General features: G+C 41.1%; 1 protein-coding gene across 1 annotated transcript; it reads left to right on the top strand.

Annotated features, from left to right (window-relative positions):
• The first annotated feature begins 1120 nt into the window (after nucleotides 1–1120).
• LOC127625521 (zinc finger protein 721-like) lies at nucleotides 1121–19069 on the top strand. Its single transcript, XM_052100838.1, has 7 exons — nucleotides 1121–1196; nucleotides 2449–3091; nucleotides 6969–8081; nucleotides 10227–10246; nucleotides 11853–11885; nucleotides 13382–13541; nucleotides 16644–19069. The coding sequence occupies exons 1-7, from the start codon at nucleotides 1161–1163 to the stop codon at nucleotides 18659–18661; spliced, it is 4023 nt and encodes a 1340-aa protein (XP_051956798.1). The 5' UTR covers nucleotides 1121–1160; the 3' UTR covers nucleotides 18662–19069.

Below are 19069 nucleotides of genomic sequence, written 5' to 3'. Positions count from 1 at the left end.
GACCAAGTACAGCACCGTGGAGGAGGAGTGTTTGGCCATCAAGTGGGCGGTCCTCACCCTCCGGTATTACCTGATGGGGCGGGCCTTCACCCTCTGCTTGGATCACGCCCCTCTCCAGTGGCTCCACCGCATGAAAGATACTAACGCCCGGATCACCCGTTGGTACCTGGCGCTCCAGCCCTTTAAATTCATGGTGGTCCACAGACCGGGGGTGCAGATGGCTGTCGCCGACTTTCTCTCCAGAAATGGGGGGGGGAGTGGTAGGCAGGCCGGATGGTGCCCCGGCCTGAGTCGGGCGGTGGGGGTATGTGGCAGCGGGGGCGTGGTCAAGCACCCGTCCGGGAGAGGAAAGCGGTAAGGGCCCTAACACCTGTCTCTGATTCCAGTGAGCATGAGGAGAGCGGCATAAAAGGAGACACAGAGCCTCCAGTCGAGGAGAGAGACGACAAGCAAACCCAGTGTTTGACATTTGTATTGTGTGTGATAATAATACTGTGAGAACCAAAGAGAATTAAAAAAGCTTACCTTGTGGTGAAGACCTGTTTCCTGTCCTCCTTCCCCTCGAAAAGCTTTACAGTTATTTATATTGATAATTCTGCCAACAGCTACTGTTTATATATGTCTTATTTTAAAACCCATCGACTATGTTGAAGTCATTGGTTATTTTGAATAATGCAGTTACAGTGCTCCGGTACAGTATTTTATGAAACCCTAAATAAAGGCTCAGTTTTCAGGATGGTGTTGATTTAGAAGACTCAGCATTGTATTTCTAAGTTATAACTTATGTTCTGCAAGTGTTCATGAGCGTATTTCCTTCAGATGTCAACACAGTTTAGGCATTTCTACCATTTTGTGACTGCGGAGCAGGATTTTTATAACACTCTTCCAAAAGACTATAATAATAGCCTAAAAATGTATGAGTTTCTACAACATCCTTTTGTCATCATTATGTGTAAACATCAGTTAATTATAATTCATCCGCCCCCTTTACATGTTGAACGACCAACATTAAAGAAGATCCCAGTACATAAAATAGCTTTGACTTGGCAAAATTGATGAACTGTGCTAGTTTTTCCGGCTAACTCAGTTTGTGATTCACTCCAGTCCAGTAGATGGCGGAAGAACACCGAGATTTGTTTTTCTAACCGCCATCAAACAAGATGAAAGAAGAGCTGATAATCCGAGAGCCCAGTTCGGTACGAGTTCAATGTATTTTACGTCATTTGATGTATTTACATGTGCATCAATATCTATGTATTTTACTGTGAATGTTGTTTTGGCGTTTTAATGACCTTAATATAAGCTTTTTATCTCAGCATGTCGCGTTGTTTTGTGAAGGACGCTAAACGAGGTCAAGATAGTTTTGTTGTTGATATTCCAGACACATTCGGCAATAAACGGCGATAAATCTTAAATGGCTTAGAAAATATTTGGAAAGCTGATAATATTCTTCAAGCTTGTTTTCATTATTTTCACTCGATATTATGAGCATTTGCCTGCTAAATCCGTCGCAATGTGAGTTACCCCGGGGGAGAGGTCCTCCTGTCGGCAGCGGTAATTAAGGGACCGTGGAGAAAGTGCAATAAAAAAATGTAATTGTGTGTGTAATAGTTTGGTGTGTGAAATGCATGTCCAATATAAACATTCTTTTTGTAAGGACATAAAGACACAAAACCAACGTCATTCAATAGAGGAAGCCAGGGCGCAACTTTCACAACCATTCGTTTTACCCCTAGTGGTTGAATAGGCTACAGCACGTCCAAAATTAAGTTTATTTTTGTAATAGCTTTTTGTTGAAAAACATAAAGACTCGAATCCAACATCATTCAATAGAAGAGGACAGTACGCAGCATTCCAAAGTTGGCCGGCGAGTGGACCTCTAGGGCTAAAACGAAAGGTTGTGAAAGTTGCGCATTGTCCTATCTATTGAATGACATTGATTTCATGCCTCTTGTTTTTCAACCGAAAAGCTATTACAAAAAAAAGGTGATTTTGGACATGCAGATCCTTATTCATCCACTAAGGTTAAAATGAAAGGTTGTGAAAGTTCCACACTGCCCTCCTCTATTGAATGACGTTGGTTTCGTGCCTCTGTTTTTCAACAAAATCTATTAAAAAAAGAAGGTTCAAAAGGAAAAATTGCACTTTCTCTACGGTCCCTTAATTACCGCTGCCGACAGGAGGACCTCTTCCCGGGGTAACTCACATTGCGACGGCTTTTGCAGGCAAATGCTCATAATATCGAGTGAAAATAATGAAAACAAGCTTGAAGAATATTATTAGATTTCCATGTTTTACAGTAATACTATTTTGGATAGTATTTTCTAAGTCGTTTAAGAGTTATCACTGTTTATCACTGTGTCTGGAAAATCAACAACAAAACTATCTTAGCCTCGCTGAATTTCAGAAGAAACGAGAATAAATTTGAGAATATCCTGTTGTGTTCAGATGTTCATCATGAGAGAGCAGGTGGATTTGATTCATGCTGGAGAACAGCAGATGCTGCAGATACCAGTGAAGATTGAAGTGAAGCAGGAGGAGATAAAAGAAGAAAACACATCAGAGGAACGACAGAGAGATGAAGATGAACAGCAGATGCTGCAGACACCAGTGAAGATTGAAGTGAAGCAAGAGGAGATAAAAGAAGAAAACACAACAGAAGAACAGAGTGATGAAGATGTTGATGAACAGCAGATGCTGCAGACACCAGTGAAGATTGAAGTGAAGCAAGTGGAGATAAAAGAAGAAAACACAACAGAAGAACAGAGTGATGAAGATGATGATGAACAGCAGATGCTGCAGACATCAGTGAAGATTGAAGTGAAGCAGGAGATAAAAGAAGAAAACACATCAGAGGAACAACAGAGTGATGAAGATGATAATGACCAGGAGATGCTGCAGACATCAGTGAAGATTGAAGTGAAGCAGGAGATAAAAGAAGAAAACACATCAGAGGAACAACAGAGTGATGAAGATGATGATGAACAGCAGATGCTGCAGACACCAGTGAAGATTGAAGTGAAGCAGGAGATAAAAGAAGAAAACACAGCAGAGGAACAACAGAGAGATGAAGATGATTTTATTCCTTCAGGTATATTTGCTCCTTTAATGATTTACATTTTCATGACAACAGACAATTCAGAGTCTGTTACAAGACTCAAAAGTCACATCACACAGATCCAATATTTTGAAATATAAGATTTTTGTCCCGTCTACTTGTATAATAACAGCAGTGTTTACATTAATAGTGTGTCAAGAGGGGCATTTTGATCAATCAAATGGCATGTAGGTACCGAACTGGGTCAGAGCTTGATACTACTGGTATTTCTTAGCATTGGTAGCTATTAAAATATTGAACTGAGCAGAGATTGCGTGGCACCCTTAGCCAGTTGTTGCGGCACCCTGCAGTTTGAGAGCCACTGCGCTAGGCCAACATCTTTGGCAGTTGAGCTTCCTAGTTTATTCAGCAGCTTGTGCAGGAGTGCCGTTTTTTAGCCATATCAAGTTAAAGTGCTTCACCCTTTAAAAACGTATCTTGAAGCGCATTCCAAAATTACATTTGACCACCTTACAAAGGAATGCATGGTTTCTCATCCCTCCCTCAGCCGATGAAATTCAGTCTCCATACCAATATTTCAAAAGTCTTATCTCCGATGACCTCTTTGAGCTAATTGTTAATGAGTCAAACCTGTACAACATCCAGTGCAATCCTGCCAATCCGCTTGACCTTACTGTTCAAGAACTTGAACAGTTCTTTGGCACTGTGCTCCCCCTGTCTTTATTTGGTCTTCCAGACACCCGCATGTTTTGGAGCCAAAGTAGCCGTATTGCACATGTTGCTGATGTGATGCCTCTTGCATGATGGGAGGCTATCAAAAGATTTCTCCATTTCAGTGACAACCGTTGTCAGCCCACAAGAGATATGGCTGACTAAGATGAGCTATACAAGATTCGGCCTCTCCTAAATCACATCCTTACCAAGCTGAAACAACTTCCTATGCATGAGACGTTGAGTGTGGATGAACAAGTGGTGCCATTTAAAGGCAAGAGCAGAATCAAGCAGAGTACCTACCCAGTAAACCAAGAAAATGGGGTTACAAAATACTGGTTCTTGCTGGATCAGATGGCGTTCCACACAATTTTGAAGTTTATACTGGGAAAGCTGTCCATCCACCTGAGCTTCCAGATATAGGGTAAAGTGGGAATGTAATACTGCGCCTGGCAGAACCAGTACCGAAGAATAGGAATTTCAAGCTGTTCTTTGACAACTGGTTTAGCTCAGTCCCACTGATGCTTGTGCTGTCCCAGCAAGGCATCCACTGTCTAGGTACAGTACACTCTAATCGCTTGCCAGGAAGTTCCATGATGCCAGACGCTGATCTGAAAAAATCTGGCCGTGGGTCTTTCCAGGAAAAAACAGCCTATGTTCGTGATACCCAGCTGCATGCCGTCAAATGGTATAACAACAGGCCAGTCACCCTCCTTTGTAGCTACATAGGTGCTCACCCTGTATCCCATGTTGACAGATAGGACAAAGGCCAAAAGAAAACCATCAAGGTCCCATGCCATGCAGTAGTATCCACATTCAATCAGCACATGGGAGGTGTCGACTTGTTGGATTCACTGATGCTGCCACCACCATGCTTCACTGTAGGGATGGTATTGGCCAGGTGATGAGTGGTGCCTGGTTTCGTCCAGACATGATGCTTGCCATTCAGGCCAAAGAGTTGAGAGTCCTTCAGGTGCCTTTTGGCAAACTCCAGGTGGGCTGTCATGTGCCTTTTACTGAGGAGTGGCTTCCGTCTGGCCACTCTACCATACAGGCCTGATAGGTGGAGTGATGCAGAGATGGTTGTCCTTCTGGAAGGTTCTCATCTCTCCACAGAGAAACACTGGAGCTCTGTCAGTCTGACCATCGGGTTCTTGGTCACCTCCCTGACTAAGGCCCTTCTCCCCCGATCGCTCAGTTTGGCCCGGGCAGCCAGTTCTAGGAAGAGTCCTAGTGGTTCCAAACTTCCATTTACTGATGATGGAGGCCACTGTGCTCATTGGGACCTTCAATTCTGCAGAAATGTTTCTGTACCCTTCCCCAGAACTGTGCCTCAATACAATCCTGTCTCGGAAGTCTACAAACAATTCCTTGGACTTAATGGCTCGGTTTGTGCTCTGTCATGCACTGTTAACTGTGGGACCTTATATAGAGGTTGATCAGTGGAAATGGATGCCATCCCATTTTTTATGTGTCTATCTCCTATATTGATGACCGCCTCTTCGCCTAAAATACAGAGTCTGGGGCAAAATGAAATTTGAGTACCCAAAATTTCACACATAAAACTCTGAACCTTCATCCAAAATTCTTGTATCTTAAAACACCACCAGAACACATGTGTTGTGTATCCATCTTCTGATTGGTATCGCCAGCAGGTGGGTGTGTCTTTAAGACCAAGCCTATACAAACTAGAGGGGGTCAAATAGAATGTAAACCTTGAATTGCATAAGGAGCACCATTTCATCTCTTGATGCAGACTTGATGTTTTTTAGAATCCTAGCCCAAGTATAAATCTTCCATTCCAGTGTTCCCACGCTTCACTCTGTGTGAAGAATTTAGGTTTCTTAATTGACAGCAGCCTCAAATTTGATAAGCAGATAAATGCAGTTGGGCTTCTGTATTTACTTATTTTATATTTTTGTATAATTTCCTCATACTTTGCGATCTACTTCACCTGAAGCTGTATGAAAAGATTGTAGTGCATCTAGACTGTAAGCTGTGTCTTCTTCCTCTCCTCAATCAGGCGTGAGCTGCAGTGCTCCTCTCAGGCGTCATCTTGAGTTTAATGTGACATCATGTTATATTAAATGAGACCAAATGACTATTCAACATATTTTATTGTCGACAGTGTCAATAACGTCGACTAATTGTTTCAGCCCTACAACTGGTCCAAAATGCTGCCTCTAGAAGGCCATTCGTATGCTTATACACGTTCCTCCAATTTTAGTCTAGCTTCATTGGCTGCCGATTCGATACAGATTTTTTTTTATAAATCTTAAAACAATTAACTGCCGCTCTGAACCATTGTGCCTATACATTACCTCTAGAGGTCTTGATTTGGTGATCAAAGATTGCTTTTTGTTCTTAGATCCAGAGAAGCAAAGAGGTGACCATGCTTTTGTCAAAGCTTGCCCTAAGCTCTGGAACAGTTTGCCTTGGCATATTAGAACTGCCCCTTTGGTACCTGGTTTTAATTCAGTGCTCAAAACGCATGTATCCTCATTGGCTTTTAATCAAGCTTGGAGATTTTCTTATGAGGTCTTTTATTGTATTTATGGAAGTGGTGGTGGCGTAGTGGGCTAAAGCACTAAACTGTTAAGCAGAAGGTTGTCGGTTCGATCCCCACAGCCACCACCATTGTGTCCTTGAGTAAGGCACTTAACTCCAGGTTGCTCCCTGTAATAAGGTCTCTGTAAGTCGCTTTGGATAAAAGCATCTGCCAAATGCATGAATGTAATGTAAATGTATTTGATGTTGTACAGCACATTGGTCAACCACTGTTGTATTAAATTGTGCTATATAAATAAATTTGACATTGACAATGCTGGTGGTTACTCGGGTAAAAGTATTAGCCAAAATTTGCATCACTAGTGAAAAATCAGTGGCTGGTAAAATTGGGTATTCACCTGCCACCGTGGTTGGTAGGCAAAAACGTTAATTTCATACCCTGCTCATGTTGTTCCAAACATGTATGACTTTAATTATGTTACTGTGGTTCACATTCAATCTAAATGACTATAATCATGACATGCAGTTATCAGCCAGAATTGATGGTATAAATATATACCTTTTGCACAGCACAAATCACAAATATATACTGGAAATTTGTTGTGTTCTGCCATTAAAGTAGGGTTCAATTTCATGATTTATATTTGTACATCTTGAATTGATTTTTGTCAATTTACTGTGTTCATTGTAGAGCTGATGGAAGTGAAAGAGGAAAGTCAAGAGCAACATGAAGTGGAGGAGAAACATCAGTATCAGAAACAGCATGATGAGTCTTTAAGTGGCTCAAAAACTTACAAGAATTTCTCACCAGAAACACATCAAAGAAGAGCAGCCAAAAATACTTTCAATTGCGCTGAGTGTGGAAAGAATTTCACATGTAAAAGCAAGCTTAATATACACATGAGACTTCATGCTGGAGAGAGACCTTACACGTGCCATCAGTGTGGAAAAAGTTTTGTATATGCTGACCATCTCAAGAATCATCTCCATTCTCACTCTGAAGAACGCCCATTTGAATGTGATCAGTGTGGTAAAACATTTGTTGTGGATTTAGCCCTGAAAATACATCTGAAAACTCATACAAACGAGAAGCCTTACAAGTGCTCTTCTTGTGGAAAGAGTTTTGTACGGCTGTGCTATTTTAATGAGCACCAGAAAATACATTTCGGCATGGAGTCTCATATGTGCTTTGAATGTGGGAAGACCTTTATTACAGCCGGCCACCTCAGAGAGCACCAAAGAATTCATACCGGAGAAAAACCTTACAAGTGTTCATTCTGTGGAAAGAATTTTACTCTATTAAATAGCCTGAAAAAACACAAGATAATCCATACTGGAGTGAAACCTTACAAGTGCTCACACTGTGGAAAGTGTTTCACTCATTCACAAAACCTGAAAAAACATGAGAGAATCCATACTGGAGAGAAACCATACAAGTGCTCACACTGTGGAAAGAATTTTACACTATCAGATAGCCTGAAAAAACATGAGAGAATTCATACTGGAGAGAAACCTTACAACTGCTCACTCTGTGGAAAGAGTTTCACTCATTCACAAAACCTGAAAAAACACGAGAGAATTCATACTGGAGAGAAACCTTACAACTGCTCACACTGTGGAAAGAGTTTCACTCAGTCACAAAACCTGAAAAAACATGAGAGAGTCCACACTGGAGAGAAACCATACCACTGCTTACACTGTGAAAAGAGTTTCTGCGCAGCAAGTAATCTACATAGACATGTAAAAAAGAATTGCCCAAGGAGTCACAGTGAGCAAAAGTCATCTTCAGGTCCAACGATATCAAGTAAATAATTCACATTAAACCCAAAGACCCTGATACTACATGTACAGTGGATATAAAAAGTCTACACACCCCTGTTAAAATGCCAGGTTTTTGTGATGTAAAAGAAAAGAAGAACTTTTTCCACTTTTAATGTGACCTATAATGTGAACGATTCAATTGAAAAACAAACTGAAATCTTTGTGGGGGAAAAATTTAAATGAAAAACCTTACAATAACCTGGTTGCATAAGTTTGCACACCCTCTTATAACTGGGAATGTGGCTGTGTTCAGAATTAACCAATCACATTCAAAGTCATGTTAAATAGAAGTCATTACACACCTGCCATCATTTAAAGTGACTCTGATTAATCACAAATAAAGTTCAGCTGTTCTAGCAGGATTTTCCTGACATTTTCTTAGTTGCATCTCGGAGCAAAAGCCATGGTCCGCAGAGAGCTCCTAAAGCATCAGAGGGATCTCATTGTTGAAAGATATCAGTCAGGAGAAGGGTAAAAACAATGTCCAAAGCATAAGATGTCCCTCCAAAATTGATGAAATGACGAGAAGAAAACTGGTCAGGGAGGCTTCCAAGAGGCCTACAGCAACATTAACAGCAAACAAAACTACAGCAAAAGGAACTGCAGGAATTACTGGCAAGTACTGTGTGCTACATGTGACAACAATCTCCCATATTCTTCATATGAATGGGCTATGGGGTAGGGTGGCAAGACAGAAGCCTTTTCTTACAAAGAAAAACATCCAAGCCTAGCTGAAGTTTGCAAAAACAAACATCAAGTCTCCCAAAAGCATGTGGGAAAATATGTTATGGTCTGAAGAATCCAAGGTTGGACTTTTTGGCCATAATTCCAAAAGGTATGTTTGGTGCAAAAACAAAACTGCACATCACCCAAAGAACACCATACCCACAGTGAAGCATGGTGGTGGCAGCATCATGCTTTGGGGCTGATTTTCTTCAGCTGGAACCTGGGCCTTAGACAGGGTGGAGGGGAATTATGAACAGTTCCAAATACCAGGCTGTAAAGGGATCGATTGAAAGGAGGAGGCGAGAACCGGCTTGACAATATAAATAATAGTTTTAATGATAAACTTAAAAGACAAACACACACATGACGGACATGTCTGTAAATTATCTCTCTCCCACATGATCCTCTGCATTCGACCTTTATCCCTCTCAGAGGCTTAATTAGCCTAATACGGGACCGGGTGTGTAGGATCACGACCCGGCTCCGCCTTCCGGGGGACAGAAGGGGTCTCCCCCGCCCCTGGCAGCGGTTTTCCCGCTCCAGGCGGTCGCAGCGAGCCCCTCCCTGCTCGCGGTCGGCGGTCTCAAACCCTGTTGCGTTTCAGCGGCCGGTAGGCGACTCCTGCGCCCCTGGCAGCGGCCCTGACCACTCCTAGCAGTCGGTTAGGAGCCCCTTCTCCCCTTGTGGTCAGCGGCCATCGTCCTCTTCCACGCGGCTGGGCTCCTCGTCCCCCGGCAGATGGCCGCGGCTGCTCCGTTGGGGTGAACGGTAGTGGAGAGTACTCCACTACGGCGTATCCCTCCTCCTTCCCGGATTTCGGCACCAGTGTAAAGGGATCAATGGAAAGGAGGAGGCGATCACGACCCGGCCCTGCCCTCTGCCTTGCCTTCAGGCATCCATTAGAAAGCTGAAGATGAAGAGGAATTTCACCTTTCAGCACGACAACGACCCAAAGCTCACATCCAAATCCACAAAAGCATGGCTTCACCAGAAGAAGATTAACGTTTTGGAATTGCCCAGCCAGAGCCCAGACCTGAATCCAATTGAACATCTGTGGGGTGATCTGAAGAGGGCTGTGCACAGGAGATGTCCTCGCAATCTCACAGATTTGGAGTGCTTTTGCAAAGAAGAGTGGGCAAATATTGCCACATCAAGGTGTGCCATGCTAATAGACTCCTACCCAAAAAGACTGAGTGCTGTAATAAAATCAAAAGGTGCTTCAACAAAGTATTTGTTTAAGGGTGTGCACACTTATGCAACCAGGTTATTGGGAGTTTTTTAATTTTTCCCACTCAAAGATTTCCGTTTGTTTTTCAATTGAATTGTTCACGTTATAGGTCACATTAAAGGTGGAAAAAGTTCTGACATGATTTATCTTTGTCTCATTCTTTTACATCACAAGAACCTGGCTTTTTAACTGGGGTATGTAGACTTTTTATATCCACTGTACATCACCCAGACGTCTATTAGATATGTGTGTTTACATCTGGAATACGTAAGTATTTTAGGTTGTTTGCTCATCTGCAAAATGTCTGTAAGACATATGCCAATAAGTAGGTCTAGGTTGACAAATAAGACATTCAGCAGATGTCTTGGAGACATTTTTGATTTAGAATGTTTGTATATCTGATCTTTTTAAGATGTTTAGCGAATGTTAATTAGATTGCAAAACGGACATCACGAGACGTACGTGTGATAACTGGGATGGAATTTCTTCCAATAGAGCAGCATCATTTAAGAGAATAACAAAGGACCTTTAAGGAATGTCTTTGTATTAATTCAGAAATGTTTTGTGTGTGTGTGTACAGTAGCAAGAAAAAGTATGTGAACCCTTTGGAATTACCTGCATTTAAGTATAAATTTGTCTTAAAATCTGGTTTGGTCTTTATCTAAGTTTCAATAAGCCATCAAAGATGACTCAAAGGGCACACCGCAGAATGCTCAATGAGGTAAACAAGAACCCAAGATTGACCGCTAAAGACTTGAAAGAATCATTGAAACTGGTTAACATCTCTGTTCATGAGTCTACCATACGGAAAACATTAAACAGGCATGGTGTCCATGGCAGGACAACACAAAGGAAGACAAAAACAATGCCACATGCATGGGGTTTGCCAAAGACCACCTTGACTCACCACAACACTACTGGGAATCTGTTTTGTGGACAGATGAACCTAAGGCTGAATTGTTTGGGAAGAGCACGCAGCACTACGTATTATGTAAAAAGGGCCCCACATACCAACATGAATGGTGGCGGGAGCATCATGATTTGGGGCTGCCAAAGGAGGATTGACCAGTTATTAAATCCAAGGGTTTACTTCATTTTTCCACAGCACTGTGAATGTTTAATGGGATGTTTAATAAAGACATGAAAGATTATATATGTTTTTGTGTTGATAAGCAAATTGTGTTTGTCTATACACTGACTGACCACTTTATAAGGAACACCTGTACACCTACTTATTCAGACAAACTGGTAGCACCAAGGTTGCTAATCGATGGTATATGCTTCTGTTTAAGCTATCACTCCAGATTATTTCATCTTCATGAAAGAAAATGTGTTGTAAGAGAATCGCGGCCTAACAAAGTGCACCATAAGAGCTCTTCAGCGACCGCCCACTCCCATGACACACTGACTTATGCGCTCCCCGCACTCTCAACTACTTAAATATTTGGATATATATATATGGATAGTTTTTGAAAAGCACCAGCCTGCAAAGACAACAATAATAGTAGTTTCAATAACATCCTTTGGCCATTGTAATGTGTGAATATCAGTCATGTTTATGCTTTTAATTTTAATTAATTTCCTTGTTGAATGACCAACGTGAACTAAGATCAATAATAATGTGAATTATTATTATTACATTTTGGATTACATATTACTAAAATAGCTTTGACTTGGCAAAATTGAATTAAAACGATTAACTGTGCTCGTTTTTCAGGCTAACTCTGTTTGTGATTCACTCCAGTCCAGTAGATGGAGGAAGAACACCGAGAGTTGTTTTTCTAACCGCCATCAAACAAGATGAAAGAGCTGATAATCCGAGAGCCCAGTTCGGTACGAGTTTAATTTATTTTACGTCATTTACATGTGCATCAGTATCTATGTATTTTACTGTGCATGTTGTTTTTCTGTTTTTGGCGTTTTAATGACCTTAAAAGAAGCTTTTATCTCAGAATGTCGCATTGTTTTGTGTTGGATGCTTAAAACATTCAGCTTCAGGGAAAACGAGCAGAAATATGAGAAAATCTGTTTATTTTCTTATATAAGAACTCTTTAAATTCAGCGTTTTTTTTTTTTGTTTTGTTAATGAATTCAATGTAGCTGATAATATTTTTTAACAGTGTATAGGCATAATGTACAGTTGAATTCAGTAGCTAGCTTAGCTAAATGCATTTAAACTCAGTTTTACACAATTCCTGACATTTAATCAGGGAAAACATTTCCTGTCTTAGGTCTGTTTGGATCACTACTTTATTTTAAGAATGTGAGAGAATGATTTATTTCAGCTTTTATTTCTTTCATCACATTCCCAGTGGGTCAGAACTTTGGGTAGGAGTGGTGGTGGTGGTGTAGTGGTCTAAGCACATAACTGGTAATCTGTTAATCAGAAGGATGCTGGTTCAAGCCCCACAGCCACCACCATTGTGTCCTTGAGCAAGGCACTTTACTCCAGGTTGCTCTAGGGGGATTGTCCCTGTAATAAGGGCTCTGTAAGTTGCTTTGGATAAAAGCGTCTGCCAAATGCATAAATGTAAATGGGCCTTCCATAAGCTTCTCACATTAAGTTGCTGGAATTTTGTCCCATTCCCCCAGACAAAATTGTTGTAACTGAGGCAGGTTTGTAGACCTCCTTGATCGCACATGCTTTTTTCAGTTCTGCCCACAAATATTCTATCAGGTTGAGGTCAGGGCTTTGTGATGCCACTCCAATACTTTGACTTTGTTGTCCTTAAATCATTTTGCCACAGTTTTGGAGTCCATTTGGAAGACCCATTTGCGACCAAGATTTAACTTCCTGGCTGATATCTTGAGATGTTGCTTTAATATATCCACATAATTTTCCTTCTTCATGATGCCATCTATATTGTGAAGTTCACCAGTCACTCCTGCATTAAAGCAACCCCACAACATGATGCTGCCACCCCCATGCTTCACAGTTGGGATGGTGTTGTTGGTTTGCAAGCCTCGTCCTTTTTCCTCCAAACATAACGATGGTCATTATGGCCAAACAGTTACAATTTGTTTCATCAGACCAGAGAAAATTTATTCAAAAAGTTGATATTTGTCCCCATGTGCATTTGCAAACTGTATTCTGGCTTTTTTATGGCAGTTTTGGAGCAGTGGCTTCTTCCTTGCTGAGCAGCCTTTCAGGTTATGTTGATATAGGACTTGTTTTGCTGTGGATATAGATACTCGTCTACCTGTTTCCAGCATCTTCACAAGGTCCTTTGCTGTTGTTCTGGGATTGATTTGCACGTATCGCACCAACCTATGTTAATCTCATTTTGATGAATGTCAGTCCATTATAATGATGATGTTCCTGTGTTCAGATGTTCATCATGAGAGAGCAGGTGGATTTGATTCATGCTGGAGAACAGCAGATGCTGCAGACACCAGTGAAGATTGAAGTGAAGCAGGAGGAGATAAAAGAAGAAAACACAACAGAAGAACAACAGACTGATGAAGATGATTATGATTTTATTCCTGCAGGTATTTTTCTTCCTTTAATTTTGTTTTACATTTTCATAAAAATCGATCAGTCATGTCAGAATCTCTTACCAGATGGGTTTTATCAAACAAAAGTTGCACCTAAAAAGTTTCCCACCACTTGTATTGTTTTAGATGTGCTCAGTAGCCTTTTAAAATTTTATTTTTATTTATTTAAAATGTCTAAAGTGACTCTGGATTAGGGATTTCTGCTTGAAGTCTTAATTTTATTATATTTAAGATAATTTCCTTAAAGGGTCATGAAATACTAAACTGCATTTTCTAAGATGTTAACACATAAGTATGCCAATGTTAGCATCCATTACTTGTAATTTTAGAAGGAAAGTGGTTCATTTAGGGATTTTTTTGTGCTGTTTTCATCTTCAGGGTTTAAAATCAACATCTAGTCTACGTCACAAGATGTGGCGTTTTCACACACTATTAAGGATGGGCAGATCGAACCTAAAGTATCATTACTTCCGATAATGATGCAAAAATATCGATCTTCACACAAAAATATAGATTCTAACATTTTGTTTTTAAACTAGGGATATTATTATTTGGTTACCATGAACAATAATCACAAGCTTCACAGTGAAATTAAAAGGATTAGATCATATTAGAAAAATGTCTTCTTCTGCTCATTTTAACATGAATAAATGCTGAAAGACAGGAGCAGACAAGCGCTTGCACCATCACAAGACTTGTTCAAACAAGAGGGATCAGAGTCTTGTAGAGGGAATGACAGAAAACAGAGAAATACTCACTAAATAACAACATATGTGGCATTTCTTATCATGAGTTTGTGTGTAATTGTAAAAAGCAGAACGTGGTCGTATGTCTGTCACTGGGGAGAGAGGAAGCGGTAAGGGCCATCACCTGGTGATATTTTGTTGTGAAGCTAAAAAGCATTGAATTAAAAGTTGACTCACGTGGACTGTGAAACCAGCTCCCGTGTCCTTCCTACTCGAACCCCTCTACACTGGTGCCGAAACCCGGGATAAGGTAGAAAACGGGTCGCCATGGACACTTCACAGCTTGAAGTCATCTGTGTCTTGGCTAGCATCCAGGAGATTCGCCAGCAAGCTCTCCTCGAACAAGAACGCAGGTTCCAGGAGCTCCTCCAAGCACATGCCAAGGATCAGCAGGTCTTACGGAGCTGGCTAGCTCCAGGTGGATCCCCTGCCGCGACCCTGGAGGCAGCCCCGGGGGCCGCACCCCTCGCTCACAAAGATGGGCCCCACAAGACAAGCTGTAGGTGTTTGTGAGATTCTTTGAGCAGTCAGCCTCTGGCTGGCCGCGATCCACCTGCTGCCGCTGCTTTCCGGGGAGGCTCAGCTCAAGGAGCAGCAACTACCAGCTGAATTATGTGAAGCTGAAGACAGCTGTCCTGCAACGGGTTGGCCGCACCCCAGAACAACATTGCCAGCGGTTCCACTCCCTCACCCTGAGTGATGCTGGCCGCCAGTTCGCGTTTGCCCAGCAGCTCCATGATGCCTGAAGGAAATGGGTGCAAGCCTAGAAAGACTGCGTCGTGGAAGATGTCATCGAGCTGATGGTGCTGGAGCAGCTAACCGTCTGCCCCAAAGAACACTGCACCATTTTATGGCCTGCTTTTATTGGCCGGACATTCACTGGGATGTATGCAGATTGTGTGCGGCATGCCGCGACTGTCAGTTGGTGAATCCACCGGCCACCCCAAGAGCGCCATTGCGCCCATTTATCGAGGTCCCCTTCGAAAGAATTGGCATGGACCTCGTCGGGCCATTAGAGAGGTCAGCACATGGATATCAGTTTGTATTAGTCCTGGTGGACTAATACAAACTGAAAACATATAATAATGGTGGCTGTAGTCTCTATTTCCACGTACCTTAAAATAGAATCACTTATATTCAGGGCACTTTCAACAGGATTCTGTGGGTGCATCACAGTGTAGGGGAGGACCTGGTGGAAACTCTTTAACAGGAATGGGAGACTGGTGTCAAGTTGCCCTGCGAGAATGGTGCAGAGGACTCAATTGCCCTGCTGTGGGGGCTCTACAGCACGAACCGAAGTGTGTGTTGCTCGCTGTACCTGCTGCATCCAATACAAAATCTACCTGCTTCTCTTTACACAGACCTCCACTAATGTTCGGATGCATGTCTCTAACTCGGCAGTCTTCTCAGTTAGCCTAACTAATTCCTTACATTTATCACATGTAAATCCCTCTCTGCTGATGGAAGAAGCTATAGTAAACATGTGGCATACAGTCCAAGTAGCGATATCGTGTGTTGGTGCCATGACTTACAACAGTTGTTTGTTGTGGTTCCTGGGCAGCGGGGTTTGAGATTGATGCAATAATCTGTGAAAAAACGCATTGGTAGAAACTGATGCACACCGTATAAATTGCGGTGAAAGTAGAAAGAAATGGATGCATGTGGTAAAATAGATATTAAGACTAAAATAATGAGAATAGAAAATACTAAGCAGGATAGCAGGCTACAAACATCAATTTGAGCTATGTGCCATCTTCAACAGGAACAGGAAGCATCATCACAGAGTAACAGGAAGCTACCACTGAACATTTTACTTTTCAAAGATGGCGGTCAATGTCTGCTGGGCCTTATTGCCTGCTGTACCTGCGCCAGTGCCTTCAGTATAGCTGTGGAGTCATTAGCCCATCCCATCCCATCATAGATGTTTTGCCCCATTAATCCCGGAACATCTGGTAGTGGGGCAGCGGTCAGGGAACAATATATTGCCACTAAAGCCACTTTTTGTATTGTCAAATCTATGATTTAATCCTCTGCCCCAAAATCTGAATATCTGAATTATTGTAGATATAATAGGCCATACATATTATATTTGTAATTATTTGCATTATTACGTTTCATATATATTGAATTATCTTTATTTTGTGGAGTGGCTTTCTCAGCTAATAATGATATGCGATAATTGATTAATTTGATTAATTAATCATCCTGAAATTAAGTTTATTAAAAAAAAAATATTGACAGCCGATTGATAGCCCTAGTATAAATATATGGACCTTGCACAGAAAAATCACAAATAAATAAATTTGCCCCTCTTGAATTGATTTTTATCAATTTACTCTGTTCATTGTAGGGCTGATGGACTTGAAAGAGGAACATCAAGAGCTAAATGAAGTGGAGGAGAAACTTCAGGATCAGAAACATCATGATTTCACAACTGGAGAAGAGTCTTTGAGTGCTTCAAAGACAGAAGAGAATATTTCACCTAAAAACCCTCAAAGAAGAGCAGCCAAAAATACTTTTACCTGCTCTCAGTGTGGAAAATGTATCACAACTAAAAGGGATCTTATTATACACATGAGAGTTCACACTGGAGAGAAGCCTTATACGTGCCATTTGTGTGGAAAGAGTTTTGCATATAAAGACAGTCTTACTGTGCACTCAAGAATTCACACCGGAGAGAAGCCTTACACGTGTCATCGGTGTGGAAAGAGTTTTGCATATAAAGAAAGTCTTAAAGTGCACTCAAGGATTCACACTGGAGAGAAGCCCTACACATGTCATCAGTGTGGAAAAGGTTTCATAGATAAATCTAAACTTAATGTCCACACAAGGATTCATACTGGAGAGAAGCCCTACACGTGCCAACAATGTGGAAAAGGTTTCATAGATAAATCAAAACTTAATGTGCACATAAAAGCTCACACCGGAGAGAAGCCTTTCACATGCATTCAGTGTTTTAAGAGTTTCGCAAGTAAAGGTAATCTTGATGTACACACAAGAGTTCACACTGGAGAAAAGCCTTACAAGTGCCATCAGTGTGGAAAAGGTTTCACAGATAAAGGAAAACTTAATGTACACATAAGGATTCATACTGGAGAGACGCCTTTCATGTGCCATCAGTGTGGAAAAGGTTTCACAGAGGAAGGAAAACTTAATGTACACTTAAGGATTCATACTGGAGAGAAGCCTTACACATGTCATCACTGTGGAAACAGTTTTGCTTATAAAGAAAGTCTAAATGTGCACATAAGAGTTCACACTGGAGAGAAACCTTTTACATGTCATCAGTGTGGAAAGAGTTTCACACGTAAAGATAATCTTGATGCACACACAATAATTCACACTGGAGAGAAGCCTTTCACTTGCCAACAGTGTGGAAAAGGTTTCATAGATAAAAGAAACCTTAATAACCACACAAAGATTCATACTGGAGAGAGGCCTTACACTTGCCATCAGTGTGGAAAAGGTTTCATTGAAAAAAAAAACCTTTATATCCACACAAGGATCCATACCGGAGAGAAACCTTACACTTGCCATCACTGTGGAAAAGGTTTCATAGAAAAAAGAAATCTTTATATCCACACAAGGATTCATACCGGAGAGAAACCTTACATGTGCCATCAGTGTGGAAAAGGTTTCACAGATAAAAGAAAACTTAATGTGCACACAAAAGTTCACACTGGAGAGAAGCCTTTCACATGCCATCAGTGTTTTAAGAGCTTTAAAAGTAAAGGTAATCTTGATGCACACACAAGAATTCACACTGGAGAGAAGCCTTACATGTGCCATAAGTGTGGAAAAGGTTTCACAGATAAAGGAAAACTTAATGTACACATAAGGATTCATACTGGAGAGAAGCCTTTCTCATGTCATCACTGTGGAAAGAGTTTTGCTCATAATGAGAGTTGTATTGTGCACATAAGAGTTCACACTGGCGAGAAACCTTTCTCATGCCATCAGTGTGGAAAAAGTTTTGCACGCAAAGACAGTCTTGATGTGCACGCAAAAATTCACACTGAAGTGAGGCCTCACACTTGCCAACAGTGTGGAAAAGGTTTCAAAGATAAACGAAACCTTAATAATCACATAATGATTCATACTGGAGAGAGGCCTTACACTTGCCATCAGTGTGGAAAAGGTTTCATAAATAAAAGAAACCTTAATAACCACACAAGGATGCATAATGGAGAGAAGCCTTACACATGCCAACATTGTGGAAAAGGTTTCATAGATAAAAGGAACCTTAATAACCACACAAGGATTCATACTGGAGAGAGGCCTTACACTTGCCATCAGTGTGGAAAAAGTTTCATAAATAAAAGAAACCTTAATAACCACACAAGGATTCATATTGGAGACAGGTCTTAAGGCCCCAGCATACTTATGGAGAAGTTCTTCTTCATTCGGAGGTAAAAAGAAGTTTGAAACTGCTGAGCAACGACATACTGTTTCTGTACATTCAGACAACTGCCAAGCTGCTGGGGGAGGTGTTGAGATAAACATTTTCAGTAAATGAGGATGAACAAGACTACATGTATAACACCCTAGGGTGGGGTTACAATTTTCATGGCCGCAAGCAACCATTCAGCTGGGGGTCTCCTTTCGTACGTCCAGGATTTTTAAATAATAAATGTATTGATTAATCTCTTAATCGTCATTGTAGCCAAGTACAATCAGAATGTATAATGAAATAAAAATATAGTTGAAGAAAAATGTATGCATGTTTTCCACTGTTTTTTCCTGTATATGAACTCAAAGAAAAATGTTTTTTAAATT

Source organism: Xyrauchen texanus, chromosome 31 (genome assembly GCF_025860055.1).
Source record: "Xyrauchen texanus isolate HMW12.3.18 chromosome 31, RBS_HiC_50CHRs, whole genome shotgun sequence".
Taxonomy (NCBI): Eukaryota; Metazoa; Chordata; class Actinopteri; order Cypriniformes; family Catostomidae; genus Xyrauchen; species Xyrauchen texanus.
Note: the sequence above shows the minus strand (reverse complement) of the source record. Positions and strands in the feature narration are given on the sequence as shown.